General features: G+C 39.2%; 1 protein-coding gene across 1 annotated transcript in view; it reads right to left on the bottom strand.

Annotated features, from left to right (window-relative positions):
- Pask (PAS kinase) overlaps window positions 1–26,876 on the bottom strand; it is a 352,511-nt gene that overhangs the window by 142,558 nt on the left and 183,077 nt on the right. The window contains exons 5-7 of the mRNA XM_070104515.1: window positions 23,247–23,365; window positions 13,445–13,632; window positions 5,361–5,594 (exon numbers count right to left, since the gene is read on the bottom strand). Coding sequence (XP_069960616.1) covers window positions 5,361–5,594; window positions 13,445–13,632; window positions 23,247–23,365 — 541 coding nt within the window. The remainder of the gene's footprint in view (window positions 1–5,360; window positions 5,595–13,444; window positions 13,633–23,246; window positions 23,366–26,876) is intronic.

Below are 26,876 nucleotides of genomic sequence, written 5' to 3'. Positions count from 1 at the left end.
ATTGGTGGATAAAAGGTTGATGGGTAGGCTCCAGGATGTACATGTTTATAGAGGGGCAACTGATATGTCAGATCATTATTTAGTTGTAGCTACAGTTAGAGTAAGAGGTAGATGGGAAAAGAGGAAGGTGGCAACAACAAGTAAGAGGGAGGTGAAAGTGTATAAACTAAGGGAGGAGGAAGTTCGGGCGAGATATAAGTGACTATTGGCAGAAAGGTGTGCTAGTGCAAAGATGAGTAGTGGGGGGGTTGAAGAGGGTTGGAATAGTTTTAAAAATGCAGTATTAGAATGTGGGGCAGAAGTTTGTGGTTATAGGAGGGTGGGGGCAGGAGGAAAGAGGAGTGATTGGTGGAATGATGAAGTAAAGGGTGTGATAAAAGAGAAAAAGGTAGCTTACGAGAGGTTTTTACAAAGCAGAAGTGTTATAAGAAGAGCAGAGTATATGGAGAGTAAAAGAAAGGTGAAGAGAGTGGTGAGAGAGTGCAAAAGGAGAGCAGATGAAAGAGTGGGAGAGGCACTGTCAAGAAATTTTAATGAAAATAAGAAAAAATTTTGGAGTGAGTTAAACAAGTTAAGAAAGCCTAGGTAAAGTATGGATTTGTCCATTAAAAACAGAGTAGGGGAGTTAGTAGATGGGGAGAGGGAGGTATTAGGTAGATGGCGAGAATATTTTGAGGAACTTTTAAATGTTGAGGAAGAAAGGGAGGCGGTAATTTCATGCACTGGCCAGGGAGGTATACCATCTTTTAGGAGTGAAGAAGAGCAGAATGTAAGTGTGGTGGAGGTACGTGAGGCATTACGTAGAATGAAAGGGGGTAAAGCAGCTGGAACTGATGGGATCATGACAGAAATGTTAAAAGCAGGGGGGGATATAGTGTTGGAGTGGTTGGTACTTTTGTTTAATAAATGTATGAAAGAGGGGAAGGTACCTAGGGATTGGCAGAGAGCATGTATAGTCCCTTTATATAAAGGGAAAGGGGACAAAAGAGATTGTAAAAATTATAGAGGAATAAGTTTACTGAGTATACCAGGAAAAGTATACGGTAGAGTTATAATTGAAAGAATTAGAGGTAAGACAGAATGTAGAATTGCGGATAAGCAAGGAGGCTTCAGAGTGGGTAGGAGATGTGTAGATCAAGTGTTTACATTGAAGCATATATGTGAACAGTATTTGGATAAAGGTAGGGAAGTTTTTATTGCATTTATGGATTTAGAAAAGGCATATGATAGAGTGGATAGAGGAGCAATGTGGCAGATGTTGCAAGTTTATGGAATAGGTGGTAAGTTACTAAATGCTGTAAAGAGCTTTTATGAGGATAGTGAGGCTCAGGTTAGGGTGTGTAGAAGAGAGGGAGAATACTTCCCGGTAAAAGTAGGTCTTAGACAGGGATGTGTAATGTCACCATGGTTGTTTAATATATTTATAGATGGGGTTGTAAAAGAAGTAAATGCTAGGGTGTTCGGGAGAGGGGTGGGATTAAATTATGGGGAATCAAATTCAAAATGGGAATTGACAGTTACTTTTTGCTGATGATACTGTGCTTATGGGAGATTCTAAAGAAAAATTGCAAAGGTTAGTAGATGAGTTTGAGAATGTGTAGAAAGTTGAAAGTGAACATAGAAAAGAGTAAGGTGATGAGGGTATCAAATGATTTAGATAAAGAAAAATTGGATATCAAATTGGGGAGGAGTATGGAAGAAGTGAATGTTTTCAGATACTTGGGAGTTGACGTGTCGGCGGATGGATTTATGAAGGATGAGGTTAATCATAGAATTGATGAGGGAAAAAAGGTGAGTGGTGCGTTGAGGTATATGTGGAGTTAAAAAACGTTATCTATGGAGGCAAAGAAGGGAATGTATGAAGGTATAGTAGTACCAACACTCGTATATGGATGTGAAGCTTGGGTGGTAAATGCAGCAGCGAGGAGACGGTTGGAGGCAGTGGAGATGTCCTGTCTATGGGCAGTGTGTGGTGTAAATATTATGCAGAAAATTCGGAGTGTGGAAATTAGGAGAAGGTGTGGAGTTAATAAAAGCATTAGTCAGAGGGCATGGAATGACATGGAAACTTGCATTATTTCTTTTGGAAAAATATGGTCCTAGGTAGTAGTTAGTAGACAGCAATCACTCAGGGAGGTGGTTACTGTCTACCAACCTGTAATTGTTTTATGTGATGGTAGGATTACTGGTGTCTTTTTTCTGTCTCATAAACACGCAGGATAACAGGGATATCTTCCTACATCTACTTACACTTACGTCACACTACATGTGCATGCACATGCATATGTATACATACCCATCTAGGTTTTTTATTTTCTTAATAGTTCTTGTTCTTCTTTATTTCCTCAAATCTCCATGGGAAAATAGGAGATAATTCTTCCTCTGTAAGCCTTGTGTGTTGTAAGAGGCGAGTAAATTACTAAATTTAAAAAGAAAAGCAAAAGTTTTCCTTTTAGGCTACCTAGTCTCAGTGGGATATGGCCAGTATGATGTAAAAAAAAAGTGAGCACCAAACAACTGACTTGCAATGAATTTTTGGGAATACATTTATATCATAAGTTTGAGACCTACTGTATGACATTCAAGAGCATATTGACCTAAAAAAAGTTAAAATGGGCTTCAAACCTCATAGCCAATTGAGATGGGGCAAACTAAAATAAGTGAATAAAGAAAAATGAAACTATTTTACAGTGACTAAAACAAAGCAATTAAACCAACAAAAGTTTCAAAGTGAAATGGGAAGGCAATGATGCATTACTTCTCTTAAACATCCTCACTCTTAACATAGTACAGTACTATGGAATTTACAGTGTGCAAGAACCCAAATCATGCAGGAGCTACCTTCAGTATTATAGCAACCATGCTACACAGATTTAATTAAAAAAGCATAGCTTTAAGTTTATTCTTACGTGTACTACATATTTGTTCCCAGAGGTATTTGGATGTGCAATTCATTAAAATTACTGCACAGCTTAAGAAAGTTGGTTACCCAAATTGATTCCTACAAGCGAAAAATACAACATATATTAGTTTCTCCAGGTACAAATACTGACAGGAAAAACAAAATTAGGTGTTCAATCATAATTTGTTATATGTTCTTGCAAAATCATAAAACAATATTTAAAATAAATAGTGATTTGGCATTTATAGGTCAAATAGGCAGAGACTTAAGGACTATATGAGAGAATATTAAAGATTTGGGAGATACTGTATACTCAAAATGCTAATGTACAGTATTTCAGCATTTTCTACGTATAGATCACTGACTAGGGGCAGAGCAAAAATAATTCATCACACAAATTGCAGCTACAAGAGTAAAAGGATAAGAGCTACTAGGATAAAAGATGTTCCAAATTTTAATGTCAGAGAGACAAGAGAGCCTACACCACCAAGCAGGCAGCAATAAGAATAATGTTCGAGGGGGTCATGACACGTGACTGTACCTTAAACTTATAAATTCTCTTCATTGTTCACCAAATTTCTATGGTGACATTAATGGGACCATAAAAGAATAAATAGAAAAAGTTTAAGGAATGAGATGTATGTGACACCGCAAACAAAATGTTGTGCAAACACTCATGACATTCATATAAAAACATCCTTATAATGCAGGGTTTAGCAGTGTTAACTGTTATGCAGAATATTTCGAGCAACTTAAATTCATTGTGTTTCCCAGGATGTGACCCCACAACAGTCATCTAACACCCATGTACCTACTTACTGTTAGGTGAACAGGGAAAGCAAGTGTAAGGAAACATGCTCAATGTTTCATCTGTGCTGGAATCAATCCCTTGACCTCAGCAGTGTGTGAGCTGAGGCTATCAATCAAGCCACGAGCACCCACGCCATCACACTATTGTACGCATATCATATCCCCAATTTTTCATCGCAACTCAAAACTAAATTTCTTTATGAGGGTAAATCGTAACTCAAGGGACCACTGTATCACATAAAATAGAGTTTCTATAATGTTCATTTTTCCAGTTTTACAAACTTAATAGAAAATTTATCGTTGAATTTAACTTTCTTATATTTAATTAAGCTAATTCATTAACTATTATATTAATATTGTGCAGTAAACCCTCAATTTAAGTGACTAATGGGGAAAGGGAAGGAAACGAGTGGCCTGTAATTATGACTGCTGTGGCTAGAGGAAATTGTTCTACTTTGATCATAACAATAACAGACAGTTCTGTAACCAATGTGAAGTGCCTGTTGTTTCCAAATCAAGTGAACCAGTTTATTTCTGAAAGCCATTAATCCAAACTTACATTTCACTTTGTTTTAAAGTTCAATGTTTTAACAACTTTCAAATTTGAATATGGCTCACTTGTAGAAGAAGAAAAAAAAAAAAAAAAAAAAAGTTAACCCTGAGTGCACACACATCAGTGTATTTCCAAAGACTGCATTATTGTTTTATATTTTCTAAAATCCTTCAATTTTCGAAAAAAAAAAAAGCTTAAAATTCCACATAATAGCATGCTTGCCAGAAATTTTTTGAAGCTGAATCACAAATGGCTATGATGCAGAGTACTACCATAGTGAATAGAAGGGAGTCCTCAGTATCATACTGCATATGCAAACAACCTGTTTCTTGGGGCAGACTCTTATACATGTTAGTATTCACTACCAAAAGTATTCGGATGCAAACAGATGGAAATTTTCTGTCTCCAGATCTTGAATGAATTCTCACAATGGCATAAAAAAAAAAATGCTAACCCTTTGGAGAATATGTTAGTTATAACTGATGGTAAAGGTATTTCCCTACTTGAGTCACCATGTCTTATTGATAAAAAGAGTCAATACAACAATTCTTGAACAAGAGACTACTAGAGTTCAACACCAGAAAGTGAAAAATAATGAATATGGATGCCGATTAAAAAACAGAGAATAAGCAATCCACGGAACCTTCAAAATTTTAAAGGATTCATTTGCCACACCAGACACAAAGCATAACTTAAGAGAGTTCAGAGGTATACCTCCAGACTAGTGCTAGAGTTGCAAGATATGAGCTATAAGGAAACCTACAGAAGCAAGAATTTTATAATTTAAACAAATGAAGAAAAGATTTGATCACCACAAACATAGTACTCTGGGAAATGACAAATAAGGATGACAAATTAAATAAGGGATCTCAAAATAAAAAGAAAATTATACAGAAGTTCAAATGTAAACTCTCTCCTGCATTTAGTCATAAATAATCAATCTATCACTCCATTTCCAGAAAAATGGGTAAGGGCACTCTGCTTTTCAATATCAAGTATCCAACTCTCATCCTATTCTTACTTTCTTTTCTCATTACACAAATAATATCCAAATGATAATATTGATTACCAGTTTTATAGTACTGATTAACTTACCACTTTACCACTGAAGAGCACCATGCCTTGATTTCTCAAGATGTCAGGGTCTGGCAAGGAATGAAAGGAAATCTCAGAGCTGTTTAATTCAGACGTGGGACTTAGACTTGTGAGGCAACAGAGTTTTTGTTTAGTTACAGGATTTGCAATGAAGTCCGTCAGTTTCATCTTGCCGCACAGTGTTTCCTCTGAGTGACCAAGAAGCAATGATGACATATCATTCGCTGTCAAGATCTGAAAACAGGGAAGGCCAATAAAATCTCAAAACAAATTTAATTGCAAAGAATGTTGATAAAATTATACAGTATTATAATGCATTATTAAGATCAGTAATCACATCACTAATAATAATAGTAATAAAATATTAAATAATAATAGACGAGCTTGGGAGGGTGTGTAAAGAAAGCAAGTGGAAAGTGAACATAGATAAGAATAAGGTGATAAGGGTATCAAAGGAGTTAGGTAAAGAAAAATTGGATATTACATTCGAGGGAGGGAGTATGGAAGAAGTGAATGTGTTCAGATATTTGGGAGTAGATTTATCAGCAGATGGGTTTATGAAGGATGAGGTTAACCACAGAACTGATGAAAGAAAAAAGGTGAGCGGTGCACCTGAGGTATCTGTGGAGACGAAAAAAATGTCATCCATGGGGGCAAAGAAGGGAATGTATGAGAGTATAGTGGTACAAAGAAGGGAATGTATGAGAGTATAGTGGTAAGGGTGTAAAACGAAGCCTGTGATTGTTTTACATGATGGTAGGATTGCTGATGTCTTTTGTCTGTCTCATAAATATGCAAGATTACAGGCATGTCCAACACTCTTATATGGGTGTGAGTATAGTGGTACCAACACTCTTATATGGGTGTGAAGTATGGGTTCTGAATGCTGCAGCAAGGAGGCTGGAGGCAGTGGAGATGTCATGTCTAAGGGCAATGTGTGGTATAAATATTATGCATAGTGTGAGAATTAGGAGGTGTTTAGTTACTAAAGGTATTATTCAGAGTGCTGAAGAGGGGTTGTTGGGGTGGTTTGGTCATTAAGAGAGGATGAAGCAAAATAGGTTGACTTGGAAGGTGAATAAATCTGTAGTGGACTGGAGGAGGTGTTGGGTTCATCCTAGGAAAGGATGGAGGGAGGGGGGTAAAAGAGGTTTCGGGTGCAAGGGGACTGGCCATGCAGCAGGCATGTGTGAGCGTGTTGGATAGGAGTGAATGGAGACGAATGGTTTTTGGGATCTGACAAGATGTTGGAGTGTGAGAAGGTTAATATTTTGTGAAGGGATTCAGAGAAACCGGTTAGCCAGACTTGAGTCTTGCAGGTGGGAAGTACAATGCTTGCACTCTAAAGGAGGGGTTTGGGATATTGGCTGTTTGGAGTGACATCTGAACTATCATATCTGGGCATCTCTGCAAAGTAAGTGATATTGTGTGAATGATGGTGAAAGTGTTTCTTTTTTTTTTGGGTCATCCTGCCTCGGAGGAAGATGGCAGACAAGTTGAAAAAATAATAATAATAATAGTGAAAAAGATGCTAGAGGCAGCAGAGATGTCATGATTGAGAGCAATGTGTACAGTTCAGATGGCTAAGAAGTTGTTGCTTTGGTTCAGAACCTGTAATTGGAAGACATGAGGAGAAGGGTAAAACAAGCTTTGAGTTTTATGGGTTTTAACATACAGCAGGCATCCATGAGCATGTCAGATAGGAATGATCTTAAATGAATGTGCTGTTGAAGTGTGAGTAGGGTAACGTTTATGAAGAGATTCAGGAAAACCAAGTAGGTGGGCTTAAGTCCTGGAGGTTGGAAGGGCACCTACACTCTGAAGAAGGGATGGGGATGTTGAAGTTGAAGGGTAATCTGATTGGGATGTTAGAACACTTCTGAAACGATGGCAATTGAGTGAATGTTGGCAAGTGCGATTTCCTCTTTTGGCAGGCGACAGCCAGTGAATTAAAAAAAATACCCAGTAATAATACTATTAAGAATGATAGTACTACTACTAATAATATTATAATAATAATAATAGACATAGGCTATATGTGATAATAAATAATAATACCAAAGTAATTGGTGGACGAATTTGGGAGGGCATGTAAAAGGAAATAAAAAGTGAACATCAAAAAGAGCAAGGTAATAAAAAAAAAAAGATAAGTTGAATATCAGATTGGAGGGAGAGAGTGGATGTATTTAGATATTTTGAAGTGGACATGTCAGCATATGGATCTACAGAATATGAGGTGAACCACAAAATGAATGAGGGGACAAAAGTGGGTGGTGTGTTAAGGCATCTATGGAAGGAAAGAAATTCATCTATGTAGACAAGAAAGTTAATGTACCATAGTGAAACCAATGCTTTTATATTGGTGTGAGGCAATGGCAAGGGCTTTATTTGATGAAGACATCTGATGAAAGTGATTCTTCTTTCTTGGGTCACCCTGTCTTGGAAGGAAATGGCTGATGTGTTATGCAAATGGCAGTTACAGTAATAGTTTATGTCAAAAGGCACAGTTGCTTCTTACAGATGTCATGTTTGTTGGAAAGGATGACCCATTAATGATGTGGGTGACATACTAGTAGTGAGGATGAACCACCAGCAGTGAGGGGTGACCCACTAGTAGTTACACTAGTGAGGGGTGACCCGCTAGTAGTTAGGCTAGCAAGGGGTGACCCACTAGTAGTTAGGCTAGTGAGGGGGTGACCCACTAGTTAGGCTAGTGAGGGGTGACCCACTAGTAGTTAGGCTAGTGAGGGGTGACCCACTAGTAGTTAGGCTAGTGAGGGGTGATCCACTAGTAGTTAGGCTAGTGAGGGGTGACCCACTAGTAGTTAAGCTAGTGAGGGGTGACCCACTAGTAGTTAGGCTAGTGAGGGGTGACCAACTAGTAGTTAGGCTAGTGAGGGGTGACCCTTAGTAACCTAGTGAGGGGTGACCCACTAATAGTTAGGCTAGTGTAGGGTGACCCACTAGTAGTTAGGCTAGTGAGGGGTGACCCACTAGTAGTAAGGTTAGTGAGAGGTGACCCACTAGAAGTGACTTGCCTTGACCCACAAGGGAAGTCATGTTTACTATTAAACAAACAAAAGCAAAAGTACTTTTATCTAAGCTATGTTGAGGCTAAGATACGTAGAGTATTTGTAAAACTTTGTACTAAAATAATCCTTGTGCTGTGAAAATCTAATTCTTCATGACCATCTGCTACTTTTCAATAAGTGACTAATAATTACATCTGAAACACTGAATAAAGCTTATCATAACAATTTTGACAAGTGTTCCAGGTACCCTGTTTGGGTAATACTAAAAATTTTCTGACACTCTGAAAAAAGCTGAGAAATAGTCTCATAAAATTCTATGTAGGGGGAAACAGTTCAGTTTTTAGATCACTTGATTATGTCAGTTCCAAGTCATTTTATATCCAACTGAAATTTTCAATTTCTGCCATCAGAGATGACGTCCACAGAAAAATGCATCAATAAATTCATTTCAATAATTATCATTTTTCCTCTGTGTTAACCCCTTCAGGGTCCGTGCTGTAGTTCTACGGCTTTGAGTTGAGGGTCCAAACCGTAGATCTATGCCATGAGCTCAGCTCACTCTGATAAGCTGTGAGCAGTAAATTTGGGCCTAGATACGAGAGAATACATCTATGTGGTATGTGTGCACTACATAAAACAAATCCTGCAGCACAGTGCATAATGAGAGAAAAAAGAGAGACCATAATTTTCGATTAAAACAGCGACTTTGCAGTGTTTTCTCGTATGTTTTTTATAGTTGTATTTGCAATTTCTTGGTCTCATTTAATTGAATGTAAGATATATTACAGAAATAGAGATGATTTTGATTGGTTTTATTATTGGAAATGGCTTGAAACTGAGCTCAAAGTAGTGGAAATGTTAAATTTTTTCCAATGTTCAAGAGTAAACAAGCGACCTCACATGTCTAATACATGCGAGCTGGTGGGTCTAATATACGTTCATAAGTGCGGTGATATTATTTATACAATTATTACAATATTGCATGACAGTAAATCTTCTATTTTGTGGTTTGAATAAAAATTCATTATGTGAATAAAAAATAAAAATGGAATTTATTTGTAAAGCCTGAAAATGTAACTAATGAACAGAGGAAATGGTAGTGTAGTGCCAGGAATGCTTGCATTGTTTATTCTGGACCCTATTTTGAAATTGGAATATTTTGAACTTTACATTAAATTGGCCAAATTACCAATTTCTGATCACCTTCTTTTGTAGTTGAAACAGTTGACTTGGCAATTTCTCGTGCTCAATCGATAGAATAGAAGTAATACTAGTGAAATAGCTAAGAATTTGGTTGACTGGAATAATGTAATTGGCCTAAAATGGGAATCAAAGTCAGCAAAATCGCTGATGCGTAAATATCGTTGACAAATCAAAATTTATGAGAGCATAATTTCGTCAATTTTCCATCAAATTTCGTACTTTTTGTTTTGTTACCCTCAGAAAAAGATTCTCTACCATTTCATAAGAAAAAATAACAAAATTATTTTTTTGAAAATTCTTGGACCATTGTGCACACTTTGAAATTTGGCCTCTGGACCCTGAAAGGGTTAATCCGTTAAAACAATAATAGTGACAAGTGCACATCAGCAACACGGGCTTTGCTCAACAAACGTGGCAGTATCATAAAGATCAACCTCAGTGTGCCATGAGGCACAGTTAGTGCAACAGGAGACTGTACAAGTCAAATTTTTGGTACTTTCCTGTGCTTTCCTGACACTATATATAAGGACAGCAGGTATTAGGTACCACCCTGAAATTTTAGATATACAGTAATATAGATCCAAGGTAGTAGGTTGCTAGACAACAACTGTTTTTTTCTGTCTCATAAACATGCAAGATTTCAGGTACGTCTTTCTGCTTTTACTTACACTTAGGTCACACTACGCATGCATGTACAAGCATATATATACACATCCCTCTGGGTTATCTTCTATTTTTCTTACTAGTCCTTGCCCTTGTTTATTTCCTCTTATCTCCATAGGGAAGTGGAACAGAATTCTTCCTCCGTAAGTTAAGAATGTCGAACAAGGCAACTAAAATGACGGAAGCAAGGAGGCTAGTAACCCCTTCTCTTGTATATATTACTAAACTTAAAAAGAGAAACTTTCGTTTTTCTTTTTTGGCCATCCAGCTTTGGTGGGATATGGCTAGTTTGTTGAAAGATGAAGAAGTAATACTGACAGTGGCAGCTCGCATATAGGCATTGTGGAACTGCAGCACCCCCTATTGTCACTTGATATTATTGATAACATTCAATATAATGAGTCTTTTTTTTTCTTTAATTCTTTCTGTATACTTGTATATTATATAATCCTTATGATTAATGTCAGTAGCCATCCCCTAGTACATAAAAAATTAAAAAAAATCCTTGTATGGAACTGTGCACTTCACAGTTCCAGTTACTCGGTGTTTGGCTGTTATGTGCATGTGCACACAAGGCGTCTCTGCCTAGTGTGCAGCATTGTCGCTGACGCAGTGCTGACCCTGTTGTACAAGTGTAAGGTAGTGTTTCTTTTTGACTCAGAGATGTTTATGATTTTATCAAGTTTGTGTATAAATTTTCTTTTTATACGCTTGTTTCATTTTACACAATATTAAAACAATGGCTAAAAAATTTCTGAAGCAGGACCTCCACTAATTTTAGCTACGAGCCGCCACTGAATATAGATAATGGATAGTTCTACAGTTCAACATAATGACATTATTGCTACTGTTCATAGATTTTACTCTACACTGGAACCTCGGTACTCGAACTTAATTCGCTCAATAAGGCTGTTTGAGTGTGATCTGTTCGAGTACAGAACAAATTTTTCACAACCAATTTTCTTTTTGGTTGGCTGTTATCACTAATCTTTGTAGGCTCCATGGTGACTTATTTATACAAAAAAAAAAAAAGGTTAAGAAACACAAAATAGTTTACAGCAAAGTTCTGGCAGGTCGTGTTTGTTTGGTTGAGTGCTGAGCAAATGGTCGACTACCGAGCGATTTTTTTCTTTACCGAACAAAGCGTTCGAATACCGAGGTTCCACTGTATTAAATCTTGGGTGGACTTGTTTCTTTTTTTTTTGTAGAATTTTTCTATTGTTTTTCAATGACTAGAAATACAAAATTGTCTACTGAAATGTCAATCAGGGGGCTGCTTTAATGACAGATATCAGTAGAGATGTTATATACAGTGGACCCCCGACTTACGATGGCCTCAACCTACGATAAAACTGACTTACGATGCTTGTCAGCGTAAAAATTTGACCCCGACCTACGTTGAAAAACTCGACTTACATCATTCTTTTCTAATGCGGCCATCTCGTCCGTCTGGCCTGAGCACCTCAGCTGAGCTAGTGTGACATTGTTTACAAGCCAGGGTGGACGGTTGCATGCATACATTCGATAAATTTTGTATTATTTCAGTGTTTTTAGTGCTTGTAACTGCTAAATAAGCCACCATGGGCTTATTGAGAATACCGAGAAACAATTAACTCAGAGGGTTAGCCATCCCGGATAACCCAAGAAAGTCAGTGTGTCATCGAGGACTGTCTAACTTATTTCCATTGGGGTCCTTAATCTTGTCCCCCAGGATGCGACCCACACCAGTCGACTAACACCCAGGTGAACAGGAAAAAATGCCTGGAACTAGTGCTCATATTGGTGAATTTAAGGCCAGCAAAGGTTGGTTTGAGAGATTTAAGAATCGTAGTGGCATACACAGTGTGATAAGGCCTGTTCTGGAAGAAAATGCCAAACAGGACCTACATTACTCAGGAGGAAAAGGCACTCCCAGGACACAAACAGTGTCTCATTACTCATCACCACATCTTCAATAAAGGTGTCATTTATTCTTCATTTAGTACATGCACAATATATATACTGTGCATGTATCCTTCTTTTTGTGTGTGTAGGAAAATGTATATTTCATGTGGTAAAAATTTTTTTTTTTTCATACTTTTGGGTGTCTTGAACGGATTAATTTGATTTCCATTATTTCTTATGAGGAAAATTAATTCGACTTACGATAATTTCATCTTACGATGTGCTCTCTGGAACGGATTAATATTGTAAGTCGGGGGTCCACTGTATATAAATTTTTTTTAACCAGCTGGCCAGCTTCCACAGAGGTAGGGTGACCCAAAAAAGACACACTTTCACCATCATTCACACTATCACTGTCTTGCAGAGGTGTACAGACATGAAAGTTCATATGTCCCTCCAAACAGCAAATATCCCAAACCTCTCTTTTAGAGTGCAGGCATCGTACTTCTCACCTCCAGAACTCGAGTCCATAATGCCGCTGCTATCAAATAAAAAAGTTTTTATTTTTCGTTTTTTTTTTATTTCTCATTTTTGTTTTTATCTTTCAACCAATATGCATGAAACTCTCAGCATATATGTTTGCAACTTTACCCCCATGCACAAAATTAAAATTAATTGCAGTTGGATAATAATGTCCGAAAAATGCAAATATAGTTCAGTGCTCTTAAGGCAACTCTCCTAACACTGCTGAACCATTTGGAGGAATGACTCACAAGGTACATTACCTGAGGCATGATCCTGTTTCAGCAGGCAATAAGCATGGAGTACAAAAGATATCATTCAGTCCTTGCAAAGAAATAGCATCACATGTGGCACATGAATAAGCAATCAAATTCAAAAAGGATTAATTTTATTCCATATTGCTGAAGTTAATGCATATAGAATAGGGTGTAATTTTTTAACAAAATGCATTCATTATATTCAATCTTAAACCATTCATAAAAATATATAAATCAATAATAAATAAAAGGCACCATAGTTGAGGAAAAAAACAATTGGCATTAGCAACCCACAAAATGCAAACATGATGCCAACCTGCACTGGCAGATTCCATTCATCCAATATTTGTGCGTCATGATGCTAGTCCACTTCAGTGGGTAGTGGCATAAAAAATTAAAACATGAAAAAATAACAACAGTATTTTCAAAACAATATGTAATACTGTATTAAAAGCAACAAGGTGATTTTATTAACCTTAAAAGTTAAATGCTCTTGAACAAAATCTAAATGAGGCTTACTCACCCTTGAGGAGGAATCAAGAGTAAGGACAGCTTTGTTTGGATTGACAATGGTGGTTGGAAAAACAGCTCCACAGTTGCCACCACCCACAAAGTTACGGAACAACCAGTGACCAGTGGGGATGTTTTCAGAGGTGCCAAATGACCCCTTGGACAGCCCCGGAGAGAAACTGAAGCTGTGGAGACCATTACCTGTGGAAATATGTTAAGAGAATTTTGTGAAAGAACACCTTTATGTGCTGAATATACATGTACTTCAAAATATCCTCAGCATTATTTAACACAATACAGCCTCTCCTCACTTAGCTACATACTTGTTTACCTACAACTCAGACTTATGACGGGCTCTTTGACCAGTATGCATACCTAAATAATGTATATTAGAGCCCTTTTCCTCTATTCTGTTTATTACAATATACAGTAAACTACTGTATAAATATTGAAAAATGTACTAAAATTGTTATAAATGGCACAAAGGTGACATTAAAAAATATCAAAGATGGCTGACACAAACCCACTACCATTATAGTGTGCTCCTCACTTAGCGACGCATTCTTTAACCAACGAGGTCTTAGGAACAGAACTCTGTCTTTAAGTGAGGAGAGGCTGTATAACCTTCCTGGACAGAGAGAAATTGCAAATTAAAAGTGAAAAGGACCTGGGGTGAGTATAATACCTAACATATCGGCAAAATTGCAGCAGCATATGAAAGACTAACAAGTTTCAAAATAGCATTCAGGAACCTAAAGGAAGAATCCTTCAGCACTTCATATATGACATATGTGGCCCCAGCAAAGAGCCCACACCTGGTCAAGCACATCAAGGAACTCGAAAAGGTCCAAAGGCTTGCAACCTGGCAAGTACCAGAACTAAGAGGAATGCATTATGAGAGGTTGAAGGAACCAAACTTGATGACCTGAGAGGAGAGTCAGACAAAGGGACAAATGATTAGAACATATGAAGTCTAAAGAGGATAGGGTGGACAGAGACAGACTGTTTGAATTAAGAGGGCCAAAATTAAGGGAATAAAAGTGGATGCTGCTGAAAACACAAATGAGCCAAAGGGATGTAAGGAAGTACTTCTGTAGTCTTAGTGTGGTTGAGAAGTGGAATAATTTCGATGAGGCAGTGGAGGAGATTTAAAACACAGCATTAAGAGTACACATGATAAGCCCCAAGAAGCCAGTGATGCCAATCAAAGTAGTCTAGGAAGTAGGGCCAGAAGCTATGTCTCAATCCCTACAAACACAACTTGGTAGGTACAACTCAGCTCAGCAAACATAGGCTGCAACCCATAACAGCGGAGTATCTTAGGAAAAAAAAATCTAACTGAATTAGGAAAAAATGTCATCTTGGACAACCATTGTAGATCAGGGGGTTCTTAACCTGTATCCCCCTAGGGGTATGAAAGAGCAAAACTGGGAGCATGAGACTGAACTATATAAACCAAACACTTCCCTCGAGAGAACAAGAATGAATATAATCACTGAGGAAATGGTATGGTGATACCGACAAGATGTGGAAAAAGACACTTATGTACAGTTCAGGACATTCATTAAAGGAAACGTTTTGCCACGAGTGGCTTCTTCAGTCCTAATACAGAGAAAACTAAGAAAACATTTATATATATAGTAGCAGGAGTCAGGTGAGGTGACGCGTGGGTAGAGGTGGTGGTGGTGGTAGTCGTAGTAGTAGTAGTAGTAGTAGTAGTAGTAGTAGTAGTAGTAATGGAACTAAGGAGGTGAGGCAAGAGAGGGACCTGCTGGCATCAAGTAACACCAGTTCCCAGGATGGGTAATATCCTCTTGCTTAGTAATTTTGAAATACTGTAACTACCGGATTTTTGCTTTATAGTGTTACTGACAGAAATTAGTGCAGCTTCAATGCATTTTCTCCGTCTTAAGTCGTCTTCTTTAATAACTAGTTTAGCTTCATTGAATTTCATGAGGTGTCCAACATCATCTCTATGTTGAACACATGCGTTTTTGCGGTCATCATTTCTGCAAGCATTTTTGTGTTCTGCTATTCTAATGTCCAGAGTTCTGGCTGTTTCCCCTACATATACTTTGTCACACCCCCCCACATGGTATAGTGTAGATTCCTGCACTTGTGCCAGAATCATGCTTGGGTTTTTGTATCAGGTTCCTAATAGTAGTTGAAGAGCTGGTAGATATTTTAGCCAGTTTTCTGTCAAACATGTTTGAAACATTAGTGGCAACGTTGCTGACCGGTAAAACGATGTAACTTGGAGGCTTTTCTTCAATTTGATAGGTGTTGGTCTTGCTGAGGATACGTGCCGCACGTTTCCTACAGTCACGTATGAAGTGTAGGGGAAAGTGCAGTGAACTAAAAGAGTTGGTGATGTATGTACATTCTTCTTCGAGGAACTGTGGACTGGAAATTCTGTAGGCTTCTTTCTGAGAGCCTACAAAATTTCCAGTCCACAGTTCCTCGAAGAAGAATGAACATACATCACCAACTCTTTTAGTTCACTGCACTTTCCCCTACACTTCATACGTGACTGTAGGAAACGTGCGGCACGTATCCTCAGCAAGACCAACACCTATCAAATTGAAGAAAAGCCTCCAAGTTACATCGTTTTACCGGTCAGCAACATTGCCACTAATGTTTCAAACATGTTTGACAGAAAACTGGCTAAAATATCTACCAGCTCTTCAACTACTATTAGGAACCTGATACAAAAACCCAAGCATGATTCTGGCACAAGTGCAGGAATCTACACTATACCATGTGGGGGGTGTGACAAAGTATATGTAGGGGAAACAGCCAGAACTCTGGACATTAGAATAGCAGAACACAAAAATACTTGCAGAAATGATGACCGCAAAAACGCATGTGTTCAACATAGAGATGATGTTGGACACCTCATGAAATTCAATGAAGCTAAACTAGTTATTAAAGAAGACGACTTAAGACGGAGAAAATGCATTGAAGCTGCACTAATTTCTGTCAGTAACACTATAAAGCACAAATCCGGTAGTTACAGTATTTCAAAATTACTAAGCAAGAGGATATTACCCATCCTGGGAACTGGTGTTACTTGATGCCAGCAGGTCCCTCTCTTGCCTCACCTCCTTAGTTCCATTACTACTACCACTACTACTACTACTACTACTACTACTACTACTACCACCTCTACCCACGCGTCACCTCACCTGACTCCTGCCACTATATATATAAATGTTTTCTTAGTTTTCTCTGTATTAGGACTGAAGAAGCCACTCGTGGCAAAATGTTTCCTTTAATAAATGTCCTGAACTGTACATAAGTGTCTTTTTCCACAATATAATCACTGCCAGGGAAAAGGTTGCCAGCCTTCACCCAAAAACTTTCAATTTGGATAAATCACAATATGAATCAAAATTTTGTTAATTTTCCTTCACTTAATAAGACCGTTGGTGAGGAAAAAGAACCTGTCCATTGCAAAGTCAAATATTAATGTCTATAAGAGAAAATATTTCATGGGTCGAGGCATGATTGACTGAAAGGCAACAGTGTGGTTCCCTTAACCCCTTTACTGTCGCAACCCCAAATCCTGAGGTGTTTCCTGGTGCCACAAAAAAAAAAAAAAAAAAAAAAAAAAAAAAAAAAAAAAAAAAAAAAAAAAAAAAAAAAAATTGAAATGATAGAGAATATTTTCCTGGTTGTAATGACACCTAAAGAATGAAATTTGATGGAAAACTGGCGAAATTATGCTCTCGCGAAGTTAATGACCTCAGCGAAATTTACGAATCGGTGGTTTCGCCCACTTTGAGCCCTATTTTCAGCTAATTCCATTGTTCCAGTCGACCAAACTTATAGCTATTTCTTTAGAACTCCATTTTTTTCTATCGACTGAGTACAAGAAACTGCCCATTTACCAATTTCAACTACCCAATAACATGGTCAGAAATTTACAATTTGGCCAATTTCACGAAAATTAAAAAATATGACAATTTCAAATTAGGGTCCAGAATGAACAATGCAGACATTCCTGGCTCTAAAATAACATTTTCTTTGTTCATCAGTCATGTCTCCAGATTTACTGTTATGCAGACTACTGCAATACAGTGGACCCTCGCCTAACGCTATTAATCCGCTCCCGAGAGCTCAACGTTAAGCGAAATTATCGTTAGGCGAATTAATTTTCCCCATAAGAAATAATGGAAATCAAATTAATCCATTCCTGACACCCCAAAGTATGAACCCAAAAAAATTTTTTACCACATGAAATATTAATTTTAATACACACAAACTGAAGAAGACATGCACAGTTACATGACACTTACCTTTATTGAAGATCTGGTGATGACTGATGGGATGGGAAGAGGGGAGAGTGTTGATGGTGTTAGTGTTTAGAAGGGGAATCCCCTTCCATTAGGACTTGAGGTGGCAAGTCCTTTTCCGGGGTTACTTCCCTTCTTCTTTTAATGCCACTAGAACCAGCTTGAGTCACTGGACGTCTGTCGCACAACATATCTGTCCATAGAGGCCTGTACCTCCCGTTCCTTTATGACATTCCTAAAGTGTTTCACAACATTGTCAGTGTACAGGTTGCCAACACGGCTTGCAATAGCTGTGTGAGGGTGATTTTCATCAAAAAAGGTTTGCACTTTAAGCCACATTGCACACATTTCCTTAATCTTTGAAGTAGGCAACTTCTTCAATTTCTCTATCCCCTCCTCCGAAGCAGTTTCCTCAGGTGTGGCCTCTTGCTGTTGAAGATGATCTAGCAGCTCATCAGTGGTTAGTTCTTCACTGTCCTCCCCCACTAACTCTTCCACACCCTCCCCACTAACCTCCAACCCCAAGGGCTTCCCCAATGCCACAATGGATTCTTCAACTGGCATAGGATTCCCAGAGTTAGCCTCAAGCCCTTCAAAATCCCTTTTGTCTACACATTCTGGCCACAGTTTCTTCCAAGCAGAGTTCAAGGTCCTCTTAGTCACTTCCTCCCAAGCCTTACCTATAATGTTTACACAATTGAGGATGCTAAAGTGATCTCTCGAAAACTCTTAAGAGTCAATTAAGTTTCTGAGGTCACTACAAAGCACCTTTCAAACGGAGCTTTTGTGTACAGTTTCTTGAAGCTGGAAATGACCTGCTGGTCCATGGGCTGCAGGAGAGGAGTGGTATTAGGAGGCAAAAACTTGACCTTAATGAAGCTCATTTCCGCAGAAAGTCGCTCTGCCACGTCTGAAGGATGACCAGGAGGCACTTAAGGTCTAATTTCTTTTCAATTAGGTAATTTTTCACAGTGGGGGCAAATGCATGGTGTAACCAGTCATAGAAAAAGTCCCTAGTGACCCATGCCTTACTGTTTGCCCTCCATAGCACACACAAATTAGCCTTGAGGACATTGTTTTTCCTGAACACTCTGGGAGTTTCAGAGTGATACACCAATAAAGGCTTCACTTTGCAATCACCACTAGCATTGGCACACAACAACAGAGTAAGCCTGTCTTTCATAGGTTTATGTCCTGAGAGTGCCTTTTCCTCCTGAGTAATGTACGTCCTGTTTGGCATTTTCTTCCAAAACAGGCCTGTTTCGTCACAATTAAACACTTGTTCAGGTTTCAGTCCTTCACTGTCTATGTACTCCTTGAATTCCTGCACATATTTTTCAGCTGCTTTGTGGTCCAAACTGGCAGCCTCACCATGCCTTATCACACTATGTATGCCACTACGATTCTTAAATCTCTCAAACCAACCTTTGCTGGCCTTAAATTAACTCACATCATCACTATTTGCAGGCATTTTTCTAATTAAATCGTCATGCAACTTCCTAGCCTCTTCACATATGATCGCTTGAGAGATGCTATCTCCTGCTATCTGTTTTTCATTTATCCACACCAATAACAGTCTCTCAACATCTTCTATCACTTGCGATCTCTGTTTCGAAAACAAAGTTGCGCCTTTGGCAAGAACAGCTTCCTTGATTGCCGTTTTCTTGGCCACAATAGTAGCGATGGTTGATTGGGGTTTTGTGTACAACCTGGCCAGCTCAGAGACACGCACTCCACTTTCATACTTAGCAATGATCTCTTTCTTCATATCCATAGTAATTCTCACTCTTTTTGCTGTAGGGTTGGCACTAGAAGCTTTCTTGGGGCCCATGGTGACTTATTTTGCAGGTGCAATCACTAAAAAGGCTGTGATAATATGAAATGTTCCGATTGTATGCTTGGAAGCGACCGCGGTGGCTGGTTTGTAAACACTGGCACCCACGGAATAAGTGAGGCGGGCTCAGGCCGCACGTGGACGCATCTTGAACGAGCCACGTTGAGCGAGTTTTTTAGCGCTAGCCGAGGCAAAATTTCTGCGTTAAAATGCATCGCTAGGCGGATTTAACGTTATGCAATGCGTTCGTTAGGCGAGGTTCCACTGTATTGTAATAATTGTATAAATAATGTCAACCCATTCATGATTGCATATTAGAATGGCTACTTGGACATTTATTGGAAAATGACATCATTTGTTTACTTTTGAACATCAGCAAAAATCAAACATTTCTCCTACTTGGAGCTCCATTTAAAAATCACCTCTATTTCTATAATATGTTTTCCATTCTATCAAATGAGACCAAGAAAATGACAATTACGTTGCTCCAGTTGACTAAATTCTTAGCTATTTCACTCGTATGTCTTCCATTTTATCGATTCAGCACAAGAAACTGCCCAACCAACTATTTCAACTACCCAATAAAGTGATCAGAAATTGGTAATTTGGTCAATTTCACACAAATTTCAAAATAGGGTCCAGAATAAACAATGCAGGCATTCCTAGCATTAAAATAAAAATTTCTCTGTTCATTAGTTATGTTCCCAGGCTTTACACATGAATTCCATTTTGAATTTTTATTCACAAAAAAAAAAAAAAAAAACACAAGATTTACTACTTTGCAATATTGTAATAATTGTATAAATAATATCAGTGCATTCCTGAATACACATTAAACCCATCAGTTGGGGATGTATTGGACGAGTGACATAATTTGTTTAATCTTGAATATCGGCAAAACTCAAACATTTCTGCTACTTTTAGCTAAATTTCAAGCTATTGTCAGTCCTGAAACCAATCAAAATCATCTCTATTTCTGTAATATATCTTCCATTCTATCAAATGAAACCAAGAATACAACCAAAAATCATACAAAAATACACTGCAAACTTGTTACTTAAACCAAAAACACGGTTGCAGTTTTTTCTCACTGTGGACTGCGTACCTTTACCTTTGATATACCTTTGAAGAGTTTAGAGAGTTTAACTACTCTCGGAGCCAGGCTTGTCTGGTGCTTGCCTGGTCAACCAGGCTGTTGCTGCTGGAGGCCCACTGCCCACATATCCATCACAGAGTGATTGATCTGGCACCTGGTGAAGATACTTGTACAGTTTCCTCTTGAAGGCTTCTACACTTGTTCCAGCCATGTGTCTGATATCTTCTGGTAAGATGTTGAATAGTTTGAGACCCCGGATGTTGATACAGTGTTCCCTTACTGTCCCCACTGCACCTCCTGCTTCTCACTGGGTTTACTATACATTTCCTCCCATATCTCTCAGTCCAGTATGTTGTTATGGCAGTGTGCAGATTTGGGACCAGGCCCTCGAGTAATTTCCAGGTACAGTATATATTATCATGCATCTCTCTCCCCTCCGCTCCAATGAGTACATGTTCAAGACTTGAAGGCATTCCTAGTAATTCAGGTGCTTTACTGGCTCAATGTGAGCCATAAACAATCTCTGAATATGTTCTGGCTCTGATATTTCTCCTGCTTTGAATGGGGCCGTCAGCACTGAGCAGTATTCTAAATGAGGGAGCACTACTGATTTGAAGAGTGTCACCATCAGCATTATTTCCTTTGTTTTGAAAGTTCTCAATACCCACCCCGTCATCTTCCCAGCTGTCGTGATCTTTGTCTTGTTATGTTCCTTAGAAGAAAGGCCAGCTGACATAATTATTCCCAGGTCTTTTACACGTTCCTTTCGTTCTATTTGGTGACCCTTTTTGAGTTCTTCCTTCTTTCCATACCTAAGCAGCTGGAACTTATCACCACTGAATGTCATGTTCTCCACTGCCCACTAGAAAACCCTGCTTATGTCTTCCTGTAATTTTTCAGTGTCCTCTACTATAGTGAATCGTGCTTATTTTAGTGTCATCTGCAAATGATGATACATAAGAGTGACAGGTGTTTTTTCTATGTCTGCTATGAGGATGAGAAACAGCAGAGGTGCCAGGACACAGCCTTAGGGCACTGAGATTTTGACCTTGCTGATGCTGGATCTTGCTCTGTTTACTACTACTTTTTGTGTTGTGTGTGTTAGGAACCCAAAAATCAATCTGCCTACCTTCCCTGTAATGCGTGCTGCAGGATTTTTTTTATGTGATACACACTTACCACAAAACCATTCTCTTATATCTAAACCCAGATTTACCACTCTTTAATTATCTGAGTGAGCTGCACTCATGACAAAGTACTATGGCACAGACAGTGACCTCAAACCCGTATTACTATGGCACAAACAGCAAAGGGGTTAATAGTTCTTGTTCCTCTTTATTTCCTCTTATCTCCGTGGGGAAGTGGAAAAGAATTCTTCCTTCATAAGCCATGTGTGTTGTAAGAGGTGACTAAAATGGCAGGAGCAAGGGGTAGTAACCCCTTCTCCTGTATACATTACAAAATTTAAAAAGAGAAACTTTTGTTTTTCTATTTAGGTCACTCTGCCTTGGTGGGATGCAGCCAGTTCATTGAAAAAAATAATAATGTGCAAATGAAAAACAGAAATAAATAAAAGGGAAATAAACAGCATGCTGAAAATATATAAGACAGGACTCATAGCAATGGATTCAAGTTGAAGAAATTTACTTAGAAAGGATACAAGGTGGTACTAGCGGTTTGGCAACAGATTTGTAAATAAGCAGAGCAAACTTCAAGGAGGCAAAAACTTTGGGTAGCTGTAAATATAGGTTGAACGGGTACTTGAGTGGATGGAAGTTGAACCTGCTTAGCATGGGCCATTAGGCCTGCTACAGAGTTCCTTCACTATTGTGTCCGGTATTCCCAAGATTTCTTTCATCACAGAGAGGTTTCTCTGGCTTGAGGATGGAAGCAAAAGTCATTTATTTTTCATCTCAATTTCATGAATGGTAGTAATATAATGGAAGATGATCTTGTTGAACTAAGAACTAATGAAGGAAGATGAATGGAATTTGAATCAATGATGGTAGAAACATTCTGGCATGCACAATTCAAAACGTTTCCCAGTGAGCTTTGGAGGTTGTCACCCGATTTGCCACCACCTATCTGTGCAAGACATCTTTTTCAACACCTCCACACATAAGAACAGGCTAAAACTGTCTTGATGTAAGTGATATGAATGTGGCTATTTCCAGAAATGAACTTTCTTTTATCATCATCACTAATGAAGGTCAACAACAAGAGCCACTAAATACAGCAAATGTATTTTTGTTTACAAATGAAGGCATTTATGGTGAGTTCTTATTCATAAATGTGTCATTGATCAACTTTACTTTTATATATGTTTTAGGTGAAAAAAAAGAAAAAAAAAAAAAGAAAAAAGGCAACTGAAAGGGTACAGGCACTTAAAAAAGGTTAAGAACTTCTGTTGTATATGTATCACTTGTTTATTGCTCATGAATCAAAAAGTATAGCATTCTTAACTTGATTTTTAGCAACTAACTTCCCTCAAAAGAGACATTAAAAAAAAAAAAAACTGTAATACCTGTATTGATAATCTGAATCACTATAAAACAGGAAGTGATGGTTAACACACAGTGGTCTGTCTCACCTGGCATAGCATTCAGGCGAGGTGCTGAGGATGCATGTTGCAACCTGAGCTCAGATGGGAAGGAGCGGGGCATGTGTGAAAAGCTGGCATTGCTGCCAAGCGGCGACTCTTCTGTGTTTCTGTGGAAGACAAAACTTGTAAGTCACAATAACTCAGTCCAATGATACCGTATGTTTTTTATCTTCAGGTTAACCTTTCTCAATGGGATACAGTAAGAGATAGGTGTGTTTCTGTGGGCCCCAGATGAAGAACACACTTAACAGGTTAGATAATATCATGACAGGTAAGGGACCAACCCCATTCGCTGCCTCAAGTGCTGGAGTCAATGATGACAGGAAATATAAGGACACGAGTTACTTACCAAGTACAGCACACCTATAGATTTTAGTAGCTTAAAGGAAGGAAGGAAGCAAGCCCAGTTATTTGAATAGAAGTAATTTTGCCAGAAGAAGGAGAAGGCAGTTGATTTAAATTGATGGCTGGATAACTACTGCAAAGCAAGAGTAACTTCATCGTGACAACTTGGACAATATATGTTGTAAACAGAAGCAGGATAGTATAGGACACTGGCCCTGAGAGTTTTAGGGCTCACTTGCCATGGGTTCAAGCCCACCCATTGTGTGATTTCATTAGCTTTAACTAGCTCTGTTGGGGCTACTCCTAGACTGTATGAAGCTTCAAACTGTTGGAAATTAGGATTATGACTGTATAATAAAAGAAAGGATCATGGGACTAAGAATGGCAGTAATAAGAATGCCTCAATATCCAATAGCAGAGTAAAACATTCAGAAATTAACACATCAATTTGTAAACTTGATAATAAGAAAAAATAAAGTAGTTTAACAGTATGCAAGTAAGTAGTCAGAACACAATAAATGAAAAACTAAGACCATCTGCAAGCACAGAAACACCTGATAATATTTGAATTTTTGGGATATTGCTTACAGGGGTACACATTGTCCTACACTTACAGGAACAACAGGAAAGGGAATGGAGTGGGACTGTATAGTAGATTATTTATTATTATTATTATTATTATTATAATCAAAAAGAAGCGCTAAGCCACAAGGACTATACAGCATATAGTAGAGAAAACTTGAAATGCTTTATGAAAAATACACACAAAGTTGAATGAACAAACAAAATCTGATTGGTGGCAGAATTCTTGAAGGGCATAAAATACAATTTGTAGACAATTTCTTTCAGATGAAACTATGAAGCCTTCAAGACCCAAAAATTTAATGTTAATTAATTAAAGGTGCATTACAATTTAATCCAAATTCATTGAATTTGAGAAGTAATCCTGGGCCTTACAACTTTCTAGCAATAGTTCAGACCTGTTATTTAAAACAATTTGTGAGAGAATTAACTTAAGGTAGTAATCTGCACGAACTGGTCCTACCAAACTGGGAAACCCTGATAAAAGTCTTGAGATTGCTGAGGAACTGCAAAACAAGTCTCAAGTCTAACACTTTTACCTTTAAATTAAGGAAGCTAATTTTTCAGTAACACCTTTATATTGTGTGGAGGAAGAAAAAATATCAACTCTGGAAACTTGCAGAAGTCGTGGCAAGGGAAAGTTTTGAGAATAACCTATTACAAGATGGATGGACCAATTGTTAAGGCTTTGGCATGTCAGTTGACTAGCCAGTAGTTTGAATCTAGGAGAATGCCTTAGGAGGGAGGGAGATGATGTAGGTAACAGCTCTTAGCTTGCCAATAAAGTTAGGAATCCTTAACCTGTAAATAGCTGTCAATAAAGCTAGGGATCCTTAACCTGTCAAACCCTGTGTAAAAAAAAAGAGAGAGAGAGAGAGGGGTAGAGGGTAAGGGGAGGGGAGGGGGAGAGGGGGAAGAGAGAGGGGGAAGAGAGAGAGGGGGAAGAGAGAGAGGGGGAAGAGAGAGAGGGGGAAGAGAGAGAGGGGGAAGAGAGAGGGGGGAAGAGAGGGGAGAGAGAGAGGGGCGAGGGAGAGGGGAAGAGAGAGGGGGAAGAGAGAGAGGGGGAAGAGAGAGAGGGGGAAGAGAGAGAGGGGGAAGAGAGAGAGGGAGAAGAGAGAGAGGGGGAAGAGAGAGAGGGGGGAGAGAGAGAGGGGGAAGAGAGAGAGGGGGAAGAGAGAGAGGGGGAAGAGAGAGAGGGGGAAGAGAGAGAGGGGGAAGAGAGAGAGGGGGAAGAGAGAGAGAGGGAAGAGAGAGAGAGGGAAGAGAGAGAGGGGAGAGAGAGGGAAGAGAGAGAGAGGGAAGAGAGAGAGAGGGAAGAGAGAGAGGGAAGAGAGAGGGGAGAGAGGGGAGAGAGGGGAAAGAGAGAGGGGAAAGAGAGAGAGGGGAAAGAGAGAGAGGGGAAAGAGAGAGAGGGGAAAGAGAGAGAGGGGGAAGAGAGAGAGGGGGAAGAGAGAGAGGGGGAAGAGAGAGAGGGGGAAGAGAGAGAGGGGGAAGAGAGAGAGGGGGAAGAGAGAGAGGGGGAAGAGAGAGGGGGAAGAGAGAGGGGGAAGAGAGAGGGGGAAGAGAGAGGGGGAAGAGAGAGGGAGAGGGGAAGGGAGAAGGGAGGAGAGGGAGAAGGGAGGAGAGGGAGAGAGGAGAGGGAGAGAGGGGGGCAGAGGAGAGGGAATGGAGAAGGAGAGGGAAGGGGAGGAGTGGGGAGGAAAGGAAAGGAGAGGAGAGCAACATAATGAGTGTGAGTGTGTGTGCTCACCTAGTTGGTCTCTTTCAACTGCATTTAACAAATATTTCAGAAAGAATTAGATAAATATTTTGAGATGAGTGATTCACCATAAACAGACGCCATATTGGGCGTCAAAAGAGAACGATTTAGAGAGAGAGAGAGAGAGAGAGAGAGAGAGAGAGAGAGAGAGAGAGAGAGAGAGAGAGAGAGAGAGAGAGAGAGAGAGAATCGGTTGTAGGGGTCGAGTCACAGCTCCTGGCCCCGAGTCACAGCGTGTGTGTGTATACTCGCCTATTTGTGATTGCAGGGGTAGAGTCATAGCTCTTGGCCCCGCCTCTTCACTGATCGTTACTAGGTCATCTCTCCCCCTGCTCCATGAGCTTTATCATACCTCGTCTTAAAACTATGTATGATTCCTGCCTCCACTACATCACTTGCTTGACTATTCCACTTCTGACAACTCTATATGACTAAAGAAATATGTACTTCCTAACATCTCTTTGACTCATCTGAGTCTTCAACTTCCAACTGTGACCCATTGTTTCTGTGTCCCATCTCTAGAACATCCTGTCTCTGTCCACCTTGTCAATTCCTTGCAGTATTTTGTATGTCGTTATCATGTCTCCCCTAACCCTCCTGTCCTCCGGTGTCGTTAGGCCGATTTCCCTTAACCTTTCTTTGTAGGACATTCCCCTTAGCTCTGGAACTAGCCTTGTTGCAAACCTTTGCACTTGCTCTAATTTACTGACGTGCTTTACCAGGTGTGGGTTCCAACCTAGTGTTGCATACTCCAGTATGGGCATGGCGTACACGGTTACCTGGAGGTTATTCCGGGGATCAACGCCCCCGCAGCCCGGCCCATGACCAGGCTTCCCGATGGATTAGGGCCTGATCAACTAGGCTGTTACTGCTGGCCGCACGCAGTCCAACGTACGAGCCAATTACTGAGGTATCAGAACGCTATTCTCAGG

Source organism: Cherax quadricarinatus, chromosome 5 (genome assembly GCF_038502225.1).
Source record: "Cherax quadricarinatus isolate ZL_2023a chromosome 5, ASM3850222v1, whole genome shotgun sequence".
NCBI lineage: Eukaryota > Metazoa > Arthropoda > Malacostraca > Decapoda > Parastacidae > Cherax > Cherax quadricarinatus.
This window is presented reverse-complemented; position numbering and strand designations above follow the sequence as displayed.